A 25,876-nucleotide genomic window follows, 5' to 3' on the forward strand; every position below is an offset into this window, starting at 1 on the left:
ACGAATAGGTAACGAATAGGTAACAGGGTATTAACCGAGCGCTGGAACGGGTACATGCGCTCCAATAGGGTCATTTCGTCTCTAAGAACACATTGTTACCACCAGAGACATGAACACAATTAAAAAACGATTTATTTCAAGGTGCAACGTATACTTACCCCGCGCATTAAAAGCGAATAAGGAACGAATAAGTAACAGGGTATTATCCGAGCGCTGGAACGGGTACATACGCGCTAATAGGGATAGTTCATCTATAAGAACACATTATTACCACCAGAGATATAAACACAATTGAAAATCCTTTTCTAAAAGGTGCAACGTACAACAAACGTATTAAAAGCGAATAAGTAACGAATATTTAACAGGGTATTATCCGAGCGCTGGAACGGGTACATATGCGCTTATAGAGTTATATCACCTCTAAGAACCCAAATCTACCACCAGAGACAACAAAACAATTGAAAATCATGTTTTAAAAGGTGCAACGTATGATACACGTATTATAAGCGAATTATAAGCGAGTGATGGAACGAATTAAACAAGGTAATAGCATGCTCCAAAACGATGTACACCCTGCTAACATGTTTAACCCCACCACATTATGTTAGTATGTGCCTGTCCCTAGACAAGAGCCTGAAATTAAGTAGTTATCGTTTGTTTTTGTGTTACATATTTGTTTTCCGTTTATTTTTTTGTATATGAAATACGGCCGTTAGTTTTGTTGTTTGAAATTGTCATATCTGGGCCTTTTATAGGTGACTACACGGTTTGGGCTATGCTCATTGTTGAAGGCCGTACATTGACCTATAGTTGATAGTTTCTGTGTCATTTTGGTCTATTGTGGGTTGTTGTCTCATGGGCAATCATACCACATCTTTTTTTTTATGCAAGCGCTAACACGGTGATTTCATCCCTTCGAACCAAGATCCATCTTCAAACATACGGACATAAAGCAGTTAAAAGATAGAACGTATAAAAATCAAAAAGGAACAAATGAGTATCGAACATAAAGTAAAAGGATCGGTTGAGCACAAACACATATAAATAGGTCATAAAAAGATCATTTTACCTCAACAAATTTAGAACTATTACCAGATATAAGAGTATAAACAACAAGAAGTAATTGTAACAGGATGCTGTTACGAAGTCTCCCAAACAAAGCTCCCATAACTCGCAATTCATATGGTCCCATGTTCATTTGATTTGATTTTTTGTCCCATACAAGAATATATATGGCTCACTGGTGGGGATCTCCACCATTTACAAGTATTCAAACAGGAGGGGTGGTGGTGATCCCCAGGGACTTTTCCTACATTTCATTTTATTTGTTTTATTGTCCCCTACAAGAATATATATGGTTTAGGGGTGGGGATGTTGACCGTTTACAAGTTTTAAAACAAGAGGAGGTGGGATGACCCCCTCAGGACTTCCCTTTTATCTCATTTTATTTGTTTTATTTACCCCTACAAGAACATATATGGTTTAGGGGTGGGGATCTGGACCATTTACAAGATAATAGTACATTTTCAAATTGAACGGGGTGGGGGTGACCCCAAGGAACTTCCATTTAATTTCATTTGATTAGTTTTTTTGTCCCTTACAAGAATATATATAGTTATGGGGTGGGGATGTTGACCGTTTACAAGTTTTCAAACAAGAGGGGGTGGGCTGACCCCCTTGGGACTTTCCTTTTATTTCATTTCATTTGTTTTATTGTCCCCTACAAGAAAATATATGGTTTAGGGGTGGGGATCTGGACCATTTACTAGATAATAGTACATTCTCAAATTGAACGGGGTGGGGGTGACCCCCAGGAACTTCCATTTAATTTCATTTGATTAGTTTTATTGTCCCCTACAAGAATATATATGGTTTAGGGGTGGGGATCTGGACCGTTTACAAGATATAAGCACATTCTAAAATTGAACGGGGGTGGGGATGACCCCCGGGGACTTCCATCTAATTTCGTTTGATTTTTTTTATCGTCCTATTCAAGAATATATATGGTTTAGGGGTGGGGATCTGGACCGTTTTCAAGATAATAGTACATTCTCAAATTGGACGGGGTGGGAGTGACCCCAGGAACTTTTATTTAATTTCATTTGATTAGTTTTATTGTCCCATACAAGAATATATATGGTTTAGGGGTGGGGATCTGGACCGTTTACAAGTTAAAAGCATATTCTCGAATTGAAGGGGGTAGGGATGACCCACCAGGGACTCCCCTATATTTCATGTGATTTGTTTTATTGTCCTTTAATCATTTCTGGAGACTGCATGTATCTATCACTTACAGTTTTCAAGTTATATTCATTTGAAAATTTTAGAAAATAAAATCCCATAGGGTTCTATAGTAAACCCCTCCCTTCTTTCTGCCCCCCCCCAAAATACCCCTTAATAGACCCCAATGCACAAATGAACGATTGATGGCTCACCTAGACATATTAGTCTAACATTATATGAAACCCTAAGTAAATCTGACAAGTAGTTTTGGAGAAATGCTGCGGACAAGTTCATTTTTAAAGTGGTGGAAGAAGAAGAGGAAGAAGAGGAAGAAGAAGAAGAAGAAGAAGAAGAATAAAAATAATAAGAACTGAGCAAAAACAATAAGTCACGAATAGGTAACGAATAGGGAATAGGGAATAGGTAACGAATAGGGAATAGGGAATAGGTAACGAATAGGTAACGAATAGGGAATAGGGAATAGGTAACGAATAGATAACGAATAGGGAATAGGGAATAGGTAACGAATAGGGAATAGGGAATAGGTAACGAATAGGGAATAGGGAATAGGTAACCAACTTGACGTCCATAGATTATGATCATGAAAATAAAGTATAAATAAAAAGGAAAAATACGCTAAAAAAAATAACCAAATGTATTACAATAGAATACGGTTATATGTACATCGTCAAACGCAATACATGTAACACACCATCTCACCAAATACCATTACGTATTGGAAACACAACTTAAAGGAACCAAGACAACATAATGGTAAATTGTAAAAAACGACTAAATGGAAATTTGGTAAAGATTATACTCTTCACACGCAGAAATCTAAAGATTCACTAGAAGAAACCATAGGAACTGTTCGCGTCCAGGTGCCAAGGAAGGGAGCGCAGTTTCTACTTCACAATCTATTATACCATTTCAATACTGTCAAAATGTTTTGAGCCATATCAGTTGACTTATATGAATTCAGAACTTAATTTAAATTTTCTTACCCTAAACGGAGTATTAATGTTTGAAATCATTTTTTTCTGGGGAAAAAAATACAGGACGGTCACCGATAAAAAAAAAAAACTCACAACAAGTATCTTCAACACAGTGAGAAAATTCCGCATTCAGAGGCGGTGTTCAGCTGGTCCCTTAACAATAATGAAATATAAACATTAACCAAAGTATAACAAAAGGAAAGATGATCCTGACTTGGGACAAGCGCAAAAATGTGGCGTTTAACATGTTTTCAAATAGCAAGCACTGATTGTCAACAATAATAAATAATAATGTTTTCAAATACTTCCCTATGATATTTTAAGACTTACCGACTTTGAGTTCACATGCGACAGTTTGAATAACATTGCGGGATTCCAAATTATACTGTAATTAATATATAAATTACTGATTTTAAGAAATAAAGGCGCGGTTTTGCTAAGAAGTTCATAAAACCATTTATGTATGTGTATATTTATTTATAACTATTGTGGATTTTTTTTAAAACAATCTGTTAAAACACAGCGACCCAGAAGAGTATTGGTTTCACGACAAAATAGATAAACCATGTTGCATGACCATGACTTTGTATAGAGAACCTACACATATATCTTTGTTATAGTATTGATAGAGAACTTTAGGTTCAAACATTTGATACCTTTGTATGAGGGTCTAGAAGGGGTTCCTTCATTTCTTTATTCTTTATTTTTTAAAACCTTTTTTTTTGTATTCTTTTTCTATTTTGACATTATTCTCAATTCTTTATATATGTTAGCCCTCCGTTATTTTCTATTCTGTATAATTGTGACAAGCTACGACATATCCAGGCTTATGGAGGTAGAACGTCATTGTGAGAAAAACGCTGTTAACTATATGTGACTAGCCACTTCCAGGCTTAGGAGGGTACATTGTCTAAAATTTGCTTTTTGTATATTTATCTAGAATATTCCGAAACAAAACTCTCTGTCATGTTATTATGACATATTTGTTGTAATAGCAATGAAACGAGTCATTTCGAATATCTGTATGAAAATGAGACTGTTCTATGACGGCTTTTATCTATTGAAGGTACTAATTTATAAAATACAAAATTATTGTATTTATTGGCTCTTAGTAATGTTCAATAGCGTATTTGAATAAAATTTCAAAGACTTAAATTTACTACAATACAAACAATTCTTAGCTCTATTTTAGAACATGTAATTTAAACTTGTTGTGTAATTTAAACTTGTTGAAATAAAGTTAGTTTAAAATTTGTCAAAGTAAGCTTTAAGAATTCCCTTTTTTTAAATTCGTCTTTTAATTTAGATTTATCATGCATGTCTCTAAACATAGTATGCGACGCTTAACAGTTTCTAAGCAGGTGTTCTCATATATGCATTTGATACGGTGCATTTATTATGGATATATTTCAGACTTCATTTATGAAAGAAAATGTATAAAGCAGAGCATTTTTTTTTGTAGCTCTATTTTAGAACATGTATTTTAAACTTGTTGAAATGAAGTTTAAAATTTGTGAAAGTAAGCTTTAAGATTTCATTTTTTTTTTATTTTAGATTTCTTATGCATGTCTCTTTTTATAGCTATACTTAGTATGCGACGCGTAACAGTTTATAAGTAGGTGGTCTCTTATGTGCAATTTTTACGGTGCATTTGTTAGGGATATATTTCAGATTTCATTTATGAAAGGAAATCTATAGAGCAGAATTGTTTTTAATCAATTTAAAATGTAGATTCAAATATTTTTCACTTCAAACGATAAAGTAAAACTTCTTCAAAACTTATATATGTATTGCTCGGCGTCAGCAAAAAAAGAAGACAAGGAAAGTGTTTATCTCTTCTTCACAAATACTTATTTCATTGAATCTCGATATTTATCATGTTTATAATTTTGTTAACAATGACGTTCTACCTCCATAAGCCTGCAAATGTCATGGTGGGTCACATATTTATAGCACTCTATTACTCTCTATGCTCTATTGTTTTGGGGTCTATATTCTTTATATTCTCAAAGTTTTTTGTTTGCCATTAATTCAGCACCTTTTATATTCTAGATCTGTAAAACCCGTCAACACCCTTCTGTACAAAGGAATTATTAAAATGCCAGATCCTAATCCAAAGTATTGTTTTATTATGATTGCTCATTTATTAGGTTTTATCTATAAATACTTTGCAACACAAGGGGGAATGTTATACATGACGATGGGATAATAATAGAAAACTAATAATGGTAGTAATGTTAATATATACACAAGTCACGATGAATATCTCCTTATGAGATTCAGAATATAATAAAAAAAAGTATTAAAGTATTCATATATATTTGAGATTGTTGTGAATATCATTCATAGATAGAGGAAGATGTGGTATGAGTGCCAATGAGGCAACTCTCAATCTAAGTCACAATTAATAAAAGTAAACCATTATAGGTCAAGGTACGGCCTTCAACACGTAGCCTCCATACCGAACAGCAAACTATAAAGAGCCCCAAAAATACTAAGACTAAATAAGTGTAAAATATTTCAAACGGGAAAACTAACGGTCTAATCTATATGAAAACGAGAAACGAGAAGCACGTATGTCACCAACATGCACCTATATCAGATTTTTTTTCATATTTAACCAGTATACTTTGATATTATATATTAAACAAAATTCTTTGACAATTGCCTGTGATGTCACCACAACAATTAACACTTTGAATCCTCTCACTTTTATTGTTTTTCCTGAATTTTACAATACCATATTTACCGGTAAATTAAGCTGTATACATTTGAATAAAATTGAATTAACATATTTATATGTATACTATGCTGTTTAAAATTAGATTTGCTGTATATATGTATTTAGAAAGAATGAAAGGATGTGCAGATTCGATGATATCAGAATACCTATGTCTTTAACCAGTTTTCCATTGAGGTCATTAAATATTTTATGATATATGCATTTTACCAGCTTTCTGATAGTGCTTATTTTACATTTTTTATGCCTTTATCTTTAATATCTAAAGTGAGTCTAGCTTGAATACGTAGCTTATCGTGCTTCTGTTCAGTCTTCGATCTTTTTGCAACCATGCCGTTTTAGTCTTGCATGCAATGTCTTGTATATCGATTGAAAGCTCATGATGGCTGTTGTTATGCTACCCTTCCGGAGAACCTGAGACCACTCCTAGCTTTTGGTGGGGTTCGTGTTGCTTACTTTTTCTATATTGTATCATGTGTACTATTTGTCTGTTTGTCTTTTTTCATTTTTAGCCAGGCGTTGTCAGTTTATTTTCGATTTATGAGCTTACCCGGCTGTCCCTCTGCAGGTATCTTTCGTCCCTCTTGTATGTCCTTGTTTGTATACTATGACGAGTCTAAATAAAGCTTGCGTATATGCCCTTTTCGGGTGTGTATTCCGTCATTTTAACGATAATGGAAGTGTTTAACAACCTTGACTGGTTTTTCAGTCCTCGCACGGTCGGTAATGTTAATGATGGTGACTGATGGAAGTTTTAAACGACCCTGACTATACAGCCCTTGCACGATCGTTTCAGATTTTAAACTTAAAGTAGATATATATGGAAGTTTTTAACGACCGTGCTTGACTGGCTATACGTACAGCACTTGCACTGTCGACCCTGGCTTGCGCCTTTTTGCATTTAAATAATTATATTTTTACCATGTGGTAATTGATATAATTTATAATGAGAAAACATGTTAATACGAAGTAAAATAGAGTAATTTTTTTTAATAATGAACTAAATGATGAGTTGAGGGATAATGAATAGAAATAAAAGAATATATATAAAAATAAGATAAAATAAAAAAGTAGAATATACCGCAAACTTGGGTTGACAATGGCAGTACACGTTTGGTCTAGTTCTTTGAAAAAATCTGCAAATTTTAAGACAAGTTTACAATTAAAATTTAAAAATTTTCATTTTTATAAAATAAAAAAAAAAGTAATTCATTGTATTATTCAAAATGTTTTAAAAAAAACCCAAATATTTGTGTTTTTATAACCAATTTTTCAACGATGCTATTTAAGGGGAGATAACTCTTTTAGTATGTTTTTTTTTATACTGGAATGATAGTGAAATCTTAAGATTTGACTAATAACAAGAACCAAAGTTCGGTGACGCCTTTTTCTGTTTATATTATAAAATATAATAAAACCTATCTTCTCATATTTAATTTTAAAATTCTGCTTCAAAGATTTCGCTTTATTCACAAAAGTGTGTTTTTTCATGAATTTTGCAAGATCGAGGTTGTAGCTTCAAAAATAGCACTGTCATCCACACTTTTTATTTTAATTTAGAAAAAAAATCATTTCCAGTGCTCCATTTTGTCAAATCATAAGAAATTTCTATCTCAGGAAATATATACCTATGATCCACTTTAACAGACCCGTAAAAACGCTCCGCCTTTTGATCTTTCAATGCTTGTAACAGATCTGATCTACAATGGACCTTAGGCAAAAACTATATATATCCATCAGAAGATACTACACATCTTGGTCTAATACGAGCAGGAATAAAGGAAAATGATGTTAACATCGAAGCACGTATCAGCATTGCAAGAAGAACGTTGTATTCCCTGATGAACACTGGCACAAATGGTCTCAATCCACAAACATCTTATAAATTTATCAGAGCTACGTCATTCCACGGCTGTTGTATGGGGGTCTCATTGGGGGGTTCCGATCCCGTATCCCGCTTACTGTTTTGTCCGATTCCCGTATCCCGCTTACACTATGTACGTAAGCAATTCTCATTTTTCTGTCATTTCCCGGGTCCCGCTAGACCTCATTTCCCTTTTTCACGACACAATAATTGGTGACTTTCACGTGTCAAGCTAACAGAAAAATCGGCAATCCCGCGTCACGCTCTCTTGCTATATAATTAGTGGTAGGGATGAGCCGCTGGAATAGGTCCTAATTTTTTCATGCTCTATGATATATGAAAAGGGTGAGAAATTCAGATTAAATATATCAATAGGTTGATATTATCACTTTCTTGATTATATCATAAGTATCTGAAACTAATCAGATGTCCGTATTTATTCTTGATGCAGTTAAACCAGTCGTAAATGCATCAGTTATTTGTCAAACCAATTAAACTCTATTTATTCTGATGTGGTATTTCCACTGATGCCAGTGATAGATGCAATAAATCCAACTATTTTGACATTTGCACCTAATTAACATTCAAGGGTTTGTATACATAAAACCTGATAACAATTATTTAAAGAAATTCCATTGTGACAGCCCTCAATGAAACTTTTTATCAGTTTTTAATTAATATTTAAACATGTTAAATCAGTGAAGGTGTTACACTCTCAGTGTCTCATAAGTCAATTTGTTTGGCTGGGTGTTGATTATTTTAAATATTGTATATGTTTTACTGTATATTGTTCAGCTGTTAATCAATACGTGACACTTTAATAAAATAATTTATTATTATATTATTATTATTGATATTACAATTATCTGACTACAGATGTAATACCATCTATGATCTGACCAAACATCTTTTATATGTATTGTGAATTTTGGAATTGAAATATCTTCATAATGAAAGATGTAAAATGGGCAATAAGAAAAAAGTGTTTAAGATGTGACGAATTTATTGGAAAAGAAGGTGATATTATTGCGACAATTTTGCTTCTTAACAAGATGATAAGGGGGGAAAATATTGAAATATATCTATAGGTCTGTTTTTTGTTAATTAATATATGACAAGGTCTATATTTTTGATTAACAAAATATATGAAAAGGGTGGGGTACTTGATGTCTCAGCTGCTCACCCCTACCAAAAAATGTTTGAAGTGCCCCCCCCCCCCCCCCCCCCCCGAGGTCACGCTTAGACCCCAATGAGACCCACTTGTATGGTATGGAGATTCTACCACTTAACCAGAAGCAAATGGACATCTCGTCACGCTTGCATAAGAAAAACTTAAGAAATTTCCAGTCAATGCCCGCAAGAACAGATACTGGAGCTGTATATCTCATCTTAGGCGCTCTTACAATTGAGTCTGAAATCCATAAAAGGCAAATTTCTTTCCTTTATAACATTGTCTCATGCGACAACTCAACAATACTGGGTCTGGTAGAGAGAAAACTAATTATGAATATGGATAATCAACAAAGCAGGTACGTTAGCTATGTATGATTTGCCAAGCATTGATTCATGAAAGCAACAGCCTCCATCCAAATTTAAATGGAAATCGTCGGTAAAAATGGCTATTCAAAAATATTGGACAACATTTTTTTTCTGGAAGAAATAGAATCTTAAACTACTTTGGTACACCTGGATAGAACTCTCTTAAAAATTGGATCAGTACACCCTTGTTTGGACCAGCTTATCATCAACAATCTCAGATGTTAAGAAAGGAGCAGTAAAAATTCGGCTTTTAATTGGAACATAACTCTTTGAGTCAAATTAACATAAATTTAGTGGTGGAAAAGAGTCTTCCTTATGCAGATTGTGTGGAACATCAAATGAGGACATAAAATACTTTTTACTTCTCTGTCCTGCATTACATCAGCAGAGATAAGCATTATTCTATAACCTAAAGGCCTAAGTGATCTCTTTTATTGGCACGTCAGGATGGACTGAAAGATTTAAAAATAAAGTAGATATCGTTAAATTGATTATTGACAGTACGTTTATATTGCCTGATATTAACAGTCGTACCGATTTAGACAAAATTCAGAAAATGTCTACCGATATGTGCTATAGGTTGCATACCTAGAGAACTTGTATTCTGCAGAAATTGTGAATCCGTCCGATGAACCGTGTATCATAAAGTTAAAACCATAAATATTGAACATTTGTGATCAAGATGAGCTGTTTGTACATATGTGATAAGGAAGAGGCAGGGGTGTCCCCTTTATTTTTACTGTATAAAGCTTAAGTGATCCTGTCCAGTTTTTATTTGATTTTTATTTACATTTATATTCATATCCGTAAACTTTGGATTTCTGCGCTTTCCATTGTATAAAGCACCCTATATTTTTAGATTTTAGTTGTATACAGTAAATCTTAAAAATAAATATTGCCGAGATAAGGCCTAGATACTTTTACCTTTTAATTGCGTAAATTATTTTATCAGTCCTTAAATAGCTTAGATTTTATCCGTGTACAGCGGTGAATCTAAATGTTTTATGTTATTTGTGGAAAACTTTTAGTGCATACAATATAAGTTTTAATTAACTCCAGTCGTTGAGGATATACATATAGAAGAAGAAGAAGAAGAAGAAGAAGCTTTTACCGACTTGAAATAAATTTGACTTACTTTATAATACTTCCTTACTTAAATTTGACTTGATTTGATTGATTTGTGTGTTACTTTTCTTTGTCGGAAAATATTTATTCCGTACCGGAGTCGGTCCAAGATTTAGATACCGGAAGTAAGTTTACCCAGAATGCAATGAATGCCACGTCGAGGCCATCTTGTTTATAACGTCAACCGGCTTCTAAATTTATTTGAGAAACCGAGTCAATGGGTGCAGCCTTTAGTACAGAGATTCCAGGTGGAGGGACAGAGGGCTACCATGTTCTAAGGGTATAACTTTGAAAGTGATGTCAATTTTTAGAACTAATGAAAATCCCTAATAAAACCATCCACAAAACATGCATGACATTAAACTTGTTGTTAACAATAACAGGAGTAGTGCGTAGCTACGACGTGTTGCCAATATAATAATTTTATTCCTCTACGCGACGTAACTTCTGCACAAAAACACCACTGGCACTGCGGCTTCCGAAAGTTGAAATTATCTGCCTTTTTCGTGATCGGACAGATATCACAGTATTGAAAAATATGGCTGTGTTTACACCAAGAAATTAACTATTGATTGCACACAAACACTTCACCTGAAGAAGCTTTTAGGTGACTTGATCTCGTTTATTCAAAATGATTATGTGACTTCGAGAGCTAATTCTGATTGCTTGCTTGGATGTCTTCCTATACCATGATACATGTAGTGAGGGGGGATAGGACCTTTATTGGGACCCCGGGATCAGTTGTCCAAATAATTATGACATCTTGAAAGGCTATTATATTTTTTTCTTTGACGCCTTATAGGGCCTTTATCGGGACTCCGGGGTCAGGTGTTTTTAAGCTTGGGATTTTGGGACTGACCCTTTCAGGATTCGGGAATTCTTTGGTTTGGATTTTGGGATGTCGGGATTTACTTTATTTTAATTCTGGACTTCAGGATTTCATGTTTTTAAGCCTGGGATTTCGGGATCAGGACCCTCCTATCCCCCCTCTTACTTCGACCCAAAAAATTATGACGTCTTGAAATACTATAATTTTTTTTTTCTTTGACGCCTTGCTTCGACGTCATAATGCTGAAGCCACCATTTTCTGTTGGACTTTGAGAGCATGTTTTACCCTCAACTTAAAGACCCAATTTGGACAAAATTCCATATATAAAAATTCTTACTTTTATGTGTTTGTTTGTGCAAAATATTTCCAATAATGCCTACAAAAATAATAATAATTCCATCCAAAGCTGAAACATGTCGACTGCATTTTTTAAAACGTTTATCTGATTTACTTTTAGGAGATTATAAAATAAGTTTTACACCAAACTTGGTAAAATTTGACAGACCCGAATTTCCGGAACCTTTGTTTTACATTATCTGGAAATTCAGGTCCGTCAAAATGTACCGAGTTTGGTTAAAAAATATATTATATACTCCTAAAATGAAGCATCTTGAGGTTAAATCAGCTAAATGTTTTTAAATGTTTACAAAAGCAGTAAATTCCTTCCATGCCTTCTCAAAGTCCAACTGAAAATATAAGTTTGACATTATGACGTGGAAGTAAGGCGTCGAAAAAAAATATAATAGCCTTTAAAGACGTCCTAAATATTTGGACTACTGGATCGGGTGTTTTTAAGGTCGGGATTTCAGATTGACCCTTTCGGGATCTAGGAATTTCTTTTTACGATTTTCATGACCTCAGGATTTCGGGATCTGGTCTTTTTAAGCCATTATTAAACATCTCCAAGTGCGGGTGAGTTTCTCGCTGCATTGAAGACCTATTGGTGACCTTCTGCTGTTGTCTGTTCTATGGTCGGATTGTTGTCTCTTTGACACATTCCCCATTTAATTTTATCACAAGGATTCACCTAATATTTTAACTTCATAATACAAATATCTCTTGCCACCATGTTAAGTTGATTGTTGTATGGCGTCAATAATTCAATTCCATTAAATTTTTCAAAGAAACATGATTAATCCATTGTTAACACTTCAACATGTTCAAACAAAGAAATTATATGATTTTAATTTGTGTTTTAACATGTTTAAAAAGTAAACTATAATCTATCAAAATTTCTAAACCCTCTTCTGCTTGTTACTGATGACCTGTTTTGGGGAAGTTGTTGTTTTTCTGAGGTTTGTCTAAATAGTTAAGACATACATCATGACAGTTGTTTCATTTTGTACAATGAAATCAACAAGTGTCATGTGTAGCTCAGCTATGAGTATATAATGAAAGGTTTCCAATTTGAAGACATTCTTCCAAAATACAATTTTTTTTTGCACAAAATAAGCGTTGTCCTCTCCCTAAAGTTGAATTTGTTTGGTAATTTCAATGGTTGGACATATGTTTAGTTTAGGTTCACAATAGTATTGAAAATATGCCCATGAATACATGAAACTTAGAATTAAAGACAACTCAAGCCACTTTTAAACATGTTTAAGATAACTTGAAGTTGAACCTGTCTTAATAAAAGACTACTCAGACCTGTTTAAAAAACTACACATACATGACATACCACTTATGAAAAGTTTGAAAGACAACTCTGGTCACTTATCAATTATTGAATTTATTGCATTGTGTCTAAATGTTCTATCTATAAATGTAAATATGTTTGCTTATTTTAAGAATATCTAATCATATGATTGCCTGAATATGCATGAAATATTTGCCACTGTATCATGTTAAGCAATCAGCAATCAATCAATCTTTTCATGTTTTCTCATAAATTTAAAATGCAATTAAGCAACCCTATTAGATTTGTGAAAATCATGATCAGCATCAGATAAATTTCAGTTTAACTATTTCAAACACATCATCACATGTTACAATCAGTTAACTATGCATTCATGTACATGCTTGTTACAGTGTACATGTATATTACATGTGTGACCCTAGGATTACATGATGTAGATTTTACACATCAACTGGTACAAGATTGATTCCTTTGATTAGATGATATAATACAAAAAGAACATGCATTCAGTTTTAATGTTCATGGTTTTCATAAGAAACACATGATCCAGGTGCAGATCCACTGTACACAGGATACATTACTGAATCACTAACATCAAGAAGGGAAAGTCTTATAGTACTTTATAACCTGCCAATTTTCATTTTAGTAATCTTATTTTGTAGGTACAACCAGGATCCCCTGGACATACATTGTAAGGCAGGGTTAGAGACTTTCTTTGACTTAATTTTTGCTATTTTATTTTGAAGGTACAACCAGGATCCCCTGGACATAAAGCAGGGTTAGAGGCTTTCTTTGACTTCATTGTTGCTATTGGAAATACAAGACTGGTGGGTATAGAGTGATTACATCATGTACATAAAATGTACATGTAGTATTAGCAAAGTGCTTTGATAGAAAAAAATGACGATTTATATAATTTGATCTGGCTTCACTTATATTTTCTATGTATATCTTTCCTATTCACAAATTATTCAGTACTAGCAGCTTGTCAAGTAAATTTGATTGCTTTGTTAAATAGCTTAAATACAAAAAGGACAGAGAAAAAAAATTATAAATGGAAATCATGTAGATTTTTGTCCCCACTGCAATGGTTAAATGGGACATAGAATTGCAAGGCGTCCATACGTTCAGTCTTGTTGGTGCTCACCCTCACATGTACAATTCTTGCCATATTTTTATAAAATTTATATCAGCTGTGTCTTGGACAAGTGGGAAAATTAGTGAGGCTCAATGGTTTTAAAATTAGTTATGCTCTTTGGAAACATTAGATATTTATGGAAAATTGCATTGTAAGGGCCCTAATGTATTTACTTCTTTCCAGATTAGTTTATGTTCTGTAGATTTAGTTTTCAATAACCAAATGTAATGAAACTTATACACAATGCTTATTACCACCAAAAAACCCAACAGATCAAGTTTGATTTTGGGTAATGTCACTTTTACCATTCTAGAGTTATGCCCCTTTACTAATGGAAATTTTGCTAAACTTTTTGTTTTCTTTCCCTAACTGGAGTTTGCCTTAACTAAATATTAAGAAATACATTCGGGGCCAGCTGAAGGACGCCTCCAGGTGCTGGAATTTCTCGCTGCATTGAAGACCTGTTGGTGACCTTCTGCTGTTGTCTGTTCTATGGTCAGGCTGTTGTCTCTTTGACACTTTCCCCATTTCCATTCTCAATTTTAATACAATATGCTCACTACCACAAAACTCAGATCAAGTATGAAGTTTGGTAGCCTCACTTTTACTGTTAAGTTATGTCCCTTTATAACATTATATGTAAGTCAGGTGTCTATCATATGTATCCCATAGACACATTCCCCATTTATTTCTGGAGCTGTTAGAGGAGTGCTACATTTTAAACAATTTACATTACAGAATCAAGATGACGATACATTGAAAAGTTTATTGAGAGCAAATATTGAGAAAGAAGTTAAAATGGTTGTGTACAGCAGTAAAACCCAGTCAGTTAGAGAAGCCACAATTATACCTAGTCATAACTGGGGTGGTGAAGGACTTCTTGGTGTTAGTATCAGGTAAGAGTTGTATTTTGTATGAAAATACAGTGGTTTTGATGCAGAATTACAATGAATTATAGTTTTCAAATAGACCACTGGTATGTTAAACCAGACATGTATAAATTATACTAGTACTACTGGTCAATAGAATCAAATTCAATCAATAGAAAATTGAAAAAAGTATTCTACTGCTGAAGGTTATTATGTTTAATATGCTGGCATAATGTGTATGAATTTAGAATAGATCTGTTCTGGAGAAATAAATATTTGAAATTAGAGTTATCTCCCTTTGTCCATAATCACAGTTGAACAATAGAACTACAATTACGGACAAAACAGATGTCAGATCTGCAATGCATTTTACAATGTTATGTTTAATGAATACACTCTTTACCATTTAATACTCACATTTTAGAAAAAAAATAGAAAAGACATAGATGTATAAAATCAGTAAACTGAGAACATACTTTTTCATTAGCAAACATATTTGAAATCTTAAATTGAGAAAGGAAATGGGGAATGTGTCAAAGAGACAACAACCCGACCAAAGAGCAGACAACAGCAGAAGGTCACAAACAGGTCTTCAATGCAGCAAGAAATTCCCGCAACCAGAGTCCTTTAGCTGGCCCCTAAACAAATATATATTCTAGTTCAGTGATAATGAACTTATTTCCTTGGAAATTTTCTCACATATATTCCCTGTGAATTCCTAAATGACATAGTTATGATAATAGCACATTTGGTTTAAGAGGATGACTATATTGTTTAATTTTATTTCAGATTCTGTTCATTTGAAGGAGCCAATGAGAATGTGTGGCATGTGTTGGTAGGTAGAAATTATTGATATATCAAATAGATCTAAGAAATATGTGATGTGGATCATGTGGCATGACTGCCAATGAATGAATTTTTCATCATTTTTTTTTATATGAAGTGAAACAATTAAAAAAAAGATATTAATGGCATGATTTATGACCCTAAAAAAATGTTTAATAGCACAACTTAAGATTAAACTAAATACCAGTAGGAATGGGTTTTACTCATTAGAATGACATGCAACACAAAAATTAACTAACAAAAAGAAAAAAGTCATATTTTATTAACATTTCTAGCAAAATTGATGGTTTGAAAGAACTATTTAAGGAATGACTGTTATATTTTTTCTGTCTATGAAGAACTAACATAAAAAAATTGGTGCACACTGAATAACGCGCATAGCAGGTTATTTATCAGTGTGCATCAAATTTTTTAAGTTATTTCGAATAGACAGAAAACATATTACAGTCATCATGGTCATTTCTTACAATTTAATTCTAAATTCCTTTTAAACTGTAGAAAACCATGAAAAAACGTTGATGACGTCACGATCACATGGCTAAATTATGTTTATGGGCTCATAACAAAATAACGTCAGCCAATCAGAAGACGTGTTTCATCCAAAAAAAGAATGATATAAGTATGGTTTATTTTCTGTGATTATCTGTATTTGATATGAGAACATCATTCTGATTGTTATTTGTAGGAAGTTAATCCAAATTCACCAGCCGATTTGGCAGGACTCAAATCACATACAGATTATATCATTGGAGCAGATTCAGTATTACATGAGGTAATTAATTCTATAGGTCTTATTGTATCTCTAACTTAGACCTTTGAAATATGTACAAATCTCACAGAATTGGGAAAAGTTTAAAACATTTCATTACTAAAACTTACTTCTAAAAATATTTTGATTACTAGCTGCAGCCTAAATTTGATGCATAAAATGAATAAGAGGTAACTTCTCCACCTTTTTTTAACTGAGATGTGTATTTCCTAGTTAATGTCCCTTATTTTTATGATTGTAGTTTCCCCCGGTACTATTTAATGATAATGACAGAAAGGTAACAATGCAACCATAACAAAAAAATACATAGTGTACTATTTATAACACAACCTGTCCAATGAGTATCTAAATCATATATATAACAACTTAATTTTGACTTTTGGCCATTAAAAACTTATATAATCACAAGTACCGCCAAAAATAATGTTTTATCATTCTGATTATTTGAATAAAAATAGCCTGCATGATTTACAGTGAGCCCTTTCAACCTAAGGCCAGTGAAACTGTATTCTGAGGAGTAAAAATTTTCTTGATCAGCCAAATGAATTGGAAAAAAGTTTTGCATATTGAATTTTAGATGTAGAAGTCATGCAGTAGAGATAATATTTATCTAATCTATGCTCAAATTAAAACATATATATTTATAGATTAAAGGTGATCTTCTCAACGAGAAAGGCAATCGAGTTGAGATGAACACTGATAATCTTTTTATCGCTGTTTTACCTATGACGACGTCGTCAATTTCGCTCGTGCATTTTTAGTTTCTAACGACAGTTTTCCATCTCAAGCAAGTAGCATAATATGAAAATTATCACAAAAAAAAGTTCAAAGGAAAAATGCACAAAATAGCAATAAATATATTTATTATGCTGTTAATATATGAACAAAACACAATCCATGATAAATGTAAGCTGAGTGAAATTTTAATCCAGCACTTTATTGAATTAATTCATGTATGAAGATATGCATGTAATCTTTATGTATTTGTTGTATAGATATAGATATATGGATAGATGTTCTATACATATCAAAATAAGGGGAAATAACTCTGTATGAATTTAATGGAACTTTTCTTTACTGCATATTTTTATCAATATTTGATGTTATAATGAATCCTGATCAGTAGAAATTGACTTTATTATATGATATAGACACTCGGGTGGACTAGGATTTGCTTTAGATATATCTTTGAATATCTTTACATAGCAGTTTGAGCTGAAATTATACTACTAGATGTGAAATGCCTATTTTTAGATTTGGTTTTATCATGTATATGATTCTCTCAGAAGAAACAATATCAATAGGATTTTCTGTTTTAACATATAGTTATTGTTAAAATGTGTTTAATTTTTAAAAAACCAAATTATGATAAATTATTTTTTTTATATTTTTATATTAGAATTTCACTTGCACTTTATATAAAATGAAAAACTACCAAAGTGTAGAAAAAGATAAATGACAACAACTCAGAAGATCTTCTTTTTGGAATAATATTTGTCACGAAATGTGTCCATACAATTCCTGTTTTGGTTTCAGTGTCACTCCACACTTTAATGACTATAGCTAGTTACACATATCCTTTCATTTATCATTGTATAAAGCTCATATTTTTTTTATATTGACATAGCTTTAAGGTGGTACCCAACACCTGAACTAAAATTAATTTTGCTCGTTTAATTTTCTTAAAATTTTGACTAAGTATTTACTTTGACCCTATGACAAAACTATAAAAATTTCAAAAAATTTTAACCAACCGTTTAATCAGAAAAATTACACTGGTTATATAGCAGTTCGACAAAAACATATTTTGATCATTGAGAGGCTTAATATTCCTTAACAACACAATGTCATTAAAACGTTCTGCTGATTTTACAGAGTTATCTCCCTGTAGTGTTAGGTACCACCTTAATAGTAATATTTATATATTTTAAATTATTTTAGTATATTTAATGTACAGTGAAACAATTTAATTTTGAAGATGATTAATTCTACTTTTACCTTTTCTCCTCTATTTCACAGCAATAAATTTTCACAATTTTCTAATTTACTAGACATGCTAGATATAGTCAAAAAGGAAAAATCCAAGTTCAACAAATATACCATGTATACATTGACATACAAGACGATTTTTAATCACATTATTTTTCTACATGCTAAAGTTGTGAAAAAAAATGACTGGCTATAAATAAGTTGGATGACAATAATTGATATGTTCCTCAATGAGTTAGTTTTTTGTTTGTTTCTCAAGCTTCCTTTATACAAACATAAACATAATCAAAACAAACAATGATACACCTTATCAATCTGTTTGTAGAATACATTCACTGGAAACATATCCAGCTCACATACTCAAAAACCATCTTTTGTACCACCCAAATCATTAAAATCTGATGCTATGGTGTGCCAACTCACAGACAGTATACCTTATGTCTGCAGAGTGGAGGTACTGAAATATATATAAATAAGAATATGTGGTAGTATTTCCTTATTGACTTTTCTGCTACACTTTGATTATGATGATTATATAAAAATGATATTTTTAGAAAATAGCTACATTGTATCAGACAAGTTTGAGAATCAGACAGAAACTGCAATCTTGATACTTTCAACATGTTAAATGAAACCATTATATGAATGTATTATCCTATTTTTGTAACATTGAGAATAGGAATAAAAGTACTGAAGTTAAAGAGTTATTTTATGGTCACAAAAATTGTTGGCAGTGATCATTTTAGACTATCAATTCCCCAATTGATGGCTGCAAATCTTCAACAACAGTTCATCATTTCAAAGTGAAGGTGTCAAGAAATGCTATTGACATTATTTTACATTAATTTAGACCTAAGCAATAGTCATCTTATTTAATTTTCTTCATGTTTATACTTTTTTTACAGACAGAGGATTTATTCACCCTGATAGAAAACCATGAAGGGAAGCCATTGAGATTATATGTGTACAACACAGACAGTGATGCATGTAGGGAAGTTACAATTACACCTAATGGAGCTTGGGGAGGCGAGGGAAGGTAGGTTGAGTATAAAAGTTATATGTGTACAATGCTTACAGTGATTGTTGTAAGTACCGCACACTTGATGTTTACTATGTGCGACACTTTATGTAAAGTCATGTCACCTTGATGTGTTACTATGGCTTTCTTAAATATCTATCAAATAGTCAAGACATCTTTTATTCCTATCATCCACTCTATGATATTATGGTGCCGTGACCAGGATGTTGTAAATACTGCACACTTGACATGCTTGACAGTTATTATATACCACGCTTTATGTAACGTCACATCACCTTGACATGTTACTATGGCTTTCTAAAAGACCTATCAAATAGTCGAGATGTTTTTATGCCCCATTTATGGGCATTATGTTTTCTGGTCTGTACGGTTGTTGGTCTTTTCGTCCATCTGTCTGTCCCGCTTGAGGTTTAAATTTGTGGTCGAGGTAGTTTTTGATGATGTTGAAGTCCAGTCAACTTAAAACTTAGTACACATGTTCCTTATGATATGTTGTTTTCTTTAAGTTCCATTAGAAAAGAGATTACAATATTTGTGTCGCCAGAAAACTTAATTTGCAACCATCAAATCAGAAATTGATGTTGTCAGAGCTTAACATATAATACAGTTATCTCCAAATAAAGATGTATTTATTTTAATTTGAATCTTGTCATGCTTATGTAGAACATTTAAAGTGCTGCAAGAAAACTTTATCATGTTTATGAATGAAATTAAAAACTGAAAATAACATTGTATTATTTGTTTAATAAATTAATTATTTGACATCTTTTTCAGCCTTGGTTGTGGGATCGGATATGGATATTTACACAGAATACCTAAACGACAGTTTCCAAGTTCAAATCCTCTAAAATCTTTAAATGAAGCAGTAATAGTACCTAATCCACAGAAAACACCAGATGGTTTTGCTGAGGTAAACTTTTAAAAGTATACAACAATTTGATTAAAAGCAGACCATTCATTCCCTTTTACAGTTTATCTGTACAAGTTATGTTTGTGCCACTTCTAATTGAGTTTTTCAGCAATTTTAGAAGTTCCATGGCTACACCAGAATGTTCAGAGAGGGATATAATTAATTCAACATATTAAAAGGGAGATAATCCAATTTACTTTCTTAAATAATTATCATCTAGCTATCCAAAGCACAACTCAAAGATTAAATGGGTATTAATGAAAATTTACACAATTGTAGAATACTATACGATTACGAGGATGTAAACAATGAAACATGTTAAAGGGGAGATAATTATATTTTCTGATTTTAATGTTGCAAAAGTTTTGTAATATTCTCTCCTAAGCACAACTCTTACTGCCTTGACTGGTATTATTTTAGACTCACAATGTGCATTGAGGGATATTATACTCCTAGAAAACTCCTATATCCTTTTTGTAAATTTTTATGGACTTAGACATTTATACCATACATGCTATATAAAAATTACATATTCTTTGCATTTTGTTTTAAAGGTTGATATATATTCTGGTCCATTCCAGCATTTCATCATAATGGGAGAAAAGGTTGATATTGAACCATATTGATTTGATGTTATTCATTTATTTGGTCTATTTCAGGTAAATTTATCAAGTTCACCTTTGCAAGGTACAGATCTAACAGCTGGGATAACAAATATATCATTAAATACAGGTAAATATCTGGGATAAAAATATATCATTAAATACAGGTAAATATTGTTCTTCGACAAAGGGTATTTTTATAATAAAGCTGGTTTAAGCTACATGTTTATAATGATGAAAGAATTGTTTTGAAAGTGCTTCATACTTTACTTACTATTGAATTGTTTGGTTGTGATACGACTGCCAAACCAATTTCAAATTTTTAAGATATTTTTTGTGTCAGTCACCTTTAAATTGTAAATTCAATCACAATCCAAATTCAGACAGTATCAAGGTAGAATATTATGTCCAAATTGTACCAACTGTTCATGGTTCAACCCCTGCCGTCATATTAGGCTGCACCTGGCAAAGCATTTTATTTAGTTACATACTTTTATTTACAATTGAATTGTTTTAGTACTATAGCAGTTGACAGGTTCTCTTATATCTAAAATGAAGTCTGGTAAATGTCGATTACAGCTAATTGAAATCTCCATTGAAAATCATCTCTATCTTCAACAAATTCAAACAAACTTAATTTAAAAAAAATATTGAGAAATATTGATGGTGAATAGCATGAAAGCAATAGATTTTATTTATTTCAAATATAATTTCTTAAAAATAAATGTTTGGACAATTATGTTTGTTTATTTCTAGGAACACCAACAATACCTGTGTTACCAACATCTGTAGGAACAGCCGGTCAAAATCAAATGGGCGGGGTTCCCTTACAACCTTTCCCCAACTTTACAGCAAGTGGTGCAGCCATTCCATCAAGTAAGTATAATATGACCTTGACCTGAAAATCAAGTGGGCGGGGTTCCATTACAACCTTTCCCCAACTTTACAGCAAGTGGTGCAGCCATTCCATCAAGTAAGTTTAATCTGACCTTGACCTCAAAATCAAGTGGGCGGGATTCTGTTACAACCTTTCCCGAACTTTACAGCGAGTGGTGCAGCCCCATTCCATCAAGTAAGTATGATCTGACCTTGACCTCATAATAAAGTGGGCATGGTTCTGTTACAACCCTTCCCCAACTTTACAGCAAGTGGTATAGCCATTCCATCAAGTGCGTATAATCTGACCTTGACCTCAAAATCAAGTGGGCGGTGTTCCATTACAACCCTTCCCCAACTTTACAGCAAGTGGTGCAGCCATTCCATCAAGTAAGTATAATATGACCTTGACCTGAAAATCAAGTGGGCGGGTTCCATTACAACCTTTCCCAAACTTTACAGTAAGTGGTGCAGCCATTCCATCAAGTAAGTATAATCTGACCTTGACCTCAAATCAAGTGGCCGGGTTCCATTACAACCCTTCCCCAACTTTACAGTAAGTGGTGCAGCCATTCCATCAAGTAAGTATAATTTGACCTTGACCTCAAATCCAGTGGGCGGGGTTCCATTACAACCTTTCCCCAACTTTACAGCAAGTGGTGCAGCCATTCCATCAAGTAAGTTCAATCTGACCTTGACCTCAAAATCAAGTGGGTAGAGTTTAATTACAACCTTTACTAAACTGAACAGTTAGTTGTGCATCTATTTCATGAAATAGGCATAATCTCATCTTGACCTCATATTTTTAGGTTTGGCATGTTTGGGGTAAATATCTGATTTGTAAGTTTAGTCATGGCTCATTTACTTTGAATGTCATGAATATTTTACATGTTAAAGTATTGTTATTTTAATTTCACCATTTGCATTTCGCTTTCAAAATCTAATTCAGGTGAGACATTTATCTGGGTCACCAGTGTATTAATTTTGAGTCAATATAATGTTCTTATACTCTTGTCACCTATATCTTTGCTTGATGTTTGTTGTCTGCAAATACAAATATACTAAAATTGGCTAATATTTATTTAATTAAACTTTACATTGGTGGTATTGAAAAAAGTTTTACACTCCTACCTAGGATGTCTATAAATGGACAATTTCCTTAATTAAAGGAATTTTACTGTTAAAATATTTATGGTACTTATTTGCATTGTACTCTTTTGTAAATGAAGTTATTTTGATATTTCAGATTTTCCACTACCAACCATGCCTAATTTAGGGAATATGTCGATGCCACCATTAACAACACCTATCTCTATAGCGGGGATGCCGCCAGGGCAGTTACCTCCCCTTTCATCGTTTTCAAGTACATTACCAGGTATTCTATTCTTGTAACCATATAAACTGAATTTAGATTAATGAATATCTTTTGGTCATGTATAACTGGAGCTAAATTAAAACTTAAAAATTAAACAGATATCAATGCTATGTCAAAATGTCTACAATCATGTGAAAATAAAAAATATCAAGGAACTGCTATCCATTAAAAATAAAAATAAAATATGAATAGTAGTTAGTAATGCTTGATAAATTTTGTTTTAAGGCTTTTCTTATTTCTGATCTATAGATAAAATTCATTGTGCATATGTTATTGATTTATCGTTATAGAAAGGAATACATTTTTCTTACTTTAAAGTAGACTTTTGTGTATTTTTCCTCATACTTAAGTTATGATTACTTGGTTTTGTATATATAAGAGTGAACACTTGACTTAACTGCCTTTACAGTACTTTTGCACTTTGATTCATTTGTAGGAGGAACAGCCAGTGGTGTAACATTACCGGCGGGTTTCCCCATGCCAGCCCCAGCACCGTTACCTAACATGCCTACAAACTTTACTCTACCAACAACATCTCAAGGTTACTCTACGTTACCCAACGATGCAGGATCTGCTGGTGGCAATACGTTAGGAAGTGATGTGGCACAGTCCACGGTGGCAGCTACTGGACAAAATGTTCCTGTGGCTGAAGCAGCAGCTACATCATAGTGCTAATTTGTGTCAATTTATATTTATATGTGCATCGTGCTTCAAATTTATATTCATGTACAATAGGAAGGAAAGAAGAAAGAAAGAAAACTGATTTTTTTCAGGATTTCGGCTAAATTTGGGACCACAGAAGAAAAAAAATTGATATTTTTTGCATAATATATTTCATTTTGAACGGTCATTTCACTAAAATTATGGATTTATTTTGTTATAACTGAGAAGCAAGATATTAGAAATTTGTAACCATTGTTTACTATTATGTGAAATATTGTGTATGTTCACATATTATGTGAGCTTATGGCAGATGTGTTTCACATCTTACAAAAGACATAAGGAAATAAAAACCAAAACTGTGTTTTAAATATTACTAAATTATTCTGCAGATGCGACAGACATTATTTTACATAAAAATGTACTTCTTCCATAAAAAAAACCAACTTGAAAATATGTGAAATGCTATATTTGATCTCTAGAAAAGACTTGAGTGATTGTATATTGGTGTGTTTGGTTAGTATGTATATGAAGGTGTGTTTGACATTATGACATGTAATAAAAACATCTATTTAACTACATATGGGTTTATATGCATGCAATTGTACGTATTTTCCATAGACTGGGTTATTGATTGGTGGTTAGTGTTGATCACCATATGTAGCAATCTTAGCTATAACCCCTGTCATTCCCCTTGGATCAGAAGGGAATTCATAAAGTATTTCATTAAGAAACACTTAGAATGAAGATTGGGTTTAATGGAAACGTAGTAATTTATTTAGAAGTCGACACATTTCCCTCTTCAACCTTTGTAGCGATAATATGACAAAATTATATATTTCTGTTAGGAATGTTATTAAAACATCTGTTTTAACTTATTACTTGGGCTACTGTAATTTTCGGAGTGTAAGGTTTACACCAAATGTATGTAAAATTTTGTTTATTGTACATATTTGCTTATTTATACTAAGACTTAAATGTCAATTACACTTTAGAAAGTTCTTGTCTCATGTTAACATATTAACTTTTATGAAGCATGAGGTTAATTGTTGCCACTTGTTTAGATGTTTCCTTTTAAAGGATAAATTGTTTCTGGACAAAATAAAGAAAAATAATGAGGATCATTCTGCATAATTTATGTTATTTTATTTATTTCTTTGGTATTAGAGTTTAAAATTATCTAGTTATGTTAAGATTTTGTAAAATTATTTTTTTCTTTTTCTGTATTCTTGGGTTGTTATCTGATAAATACACAATACATTTTATGAGATTAAATATGATCATTCTACGACTTATTCATCAGTGGTCTCATTTTGTAGCATGATTGAAGGATTTTCATTAGGGCCTTTTAGCACCATGGTAAAGTGATGCTATCTGAATTGGTTTTCCTATCGATTATATATTGGATGTGATGTTATAAATTTTAGAAAGAAGATGGGAGTTCAAATTTCCATGTTAACCAAGATGCTATATGAAATATCTAGAGATAATATTGCTGATGGAAACTAGTTCATAGGTATGATATCTGGCTCGGTAACAATTATTAAAAATTGGCATATGCTGCTCCCGCTTAGCATTACGGAACAACAGAAAAAAGGTAACAGAATAACTTGTCTTAAAAAGGTGACATGTCTGTCTTCCTGTTGAATGTAACCATATATCATGCATGTGATCTTGAACCAAAAAAAACTACCTCATCATGCAGTTATAAAAAAAAGCAGACTTCATAGTATATGTTTTTGTTTGCCATTGCACTTTAGCTTCCTAGCGTCATCTTCTTAAGGTAATAACTGCTTTATTTACTTCATCCCTATTTGCTTCATTCCCTTTGGTATATTTGGCCCTTCTTTTT

The 25,876-nt window shown here is 32.6% G+C and overlaps 2 protein-coding genes across 2 annotated transcripts in view; one reads left to right on the forward strand and one right to left on the reverse strand.

Annotated features, from left to right (window-relative positions):
* The window catches only part of LOC134694661 (chitin synthase chs-1-like), a 29,655-nt gene extending 26,057 nt beyond the window's left edge, over positions 1-3,598 (reverse strand). The window contains exon 1 of the mRNA XM_063555704.1: positions 3,549-3,598. The gene's annotated coding sequence lies outside the window, so the exon portion shown is untranslated. The remainder of the gene's footprint in view (positions 1-3,548) is intronic.
* A 6,989-nt stretch (positions 3,599-10,587) lies between these two features.
* On the forward strand, positions 10,588-24,603 carry LOC134695401 (Golgi reassembly-stacking protein 2-like). The gene is made up of 11 exons (XM_063556638.1): positions 10,588-10,766; positions 13,698-13,778; positions 14,828-14,985; positions 15,748-15,793; positions 16,490-16,576; positions 19,468-19,598; positions 20,376-20,511; positions 21,171-21,243; positions 21,870-21,989; positions 23,236-23,364; positions 23,801-24,603. The coding sequence occupies exons 1-11, from the start codon at positions 10,704-10,706 to the stop codon at positions 24,031-24,033; spliced, it is 1,257 nt and encodes a 418-aa protein (XP_063412708.1). The 5' UTR covers positions 10,588-10,703; the 3' UTR covers positions 24,034-24,603.
* The last annotated feature ends 1,273 nt before the right edge of the window (positions 24,604-25,876 follow it).

Source organism: Mytilus trossulus, chromosome 13 (assembly GCF_036588685.1).
Source record: "Mytilus trossulus isolate FHL-02 chromosome 13, PNRI_Mtr1.1.1.hap1, whole genome shotgun sequence".
Lineage (NCBI taxonomy): Eukaryota > Metazoa > Mollusca > Bivalvia > Mytilida > Mytilidae > Mytilus > Mytilus trossulus.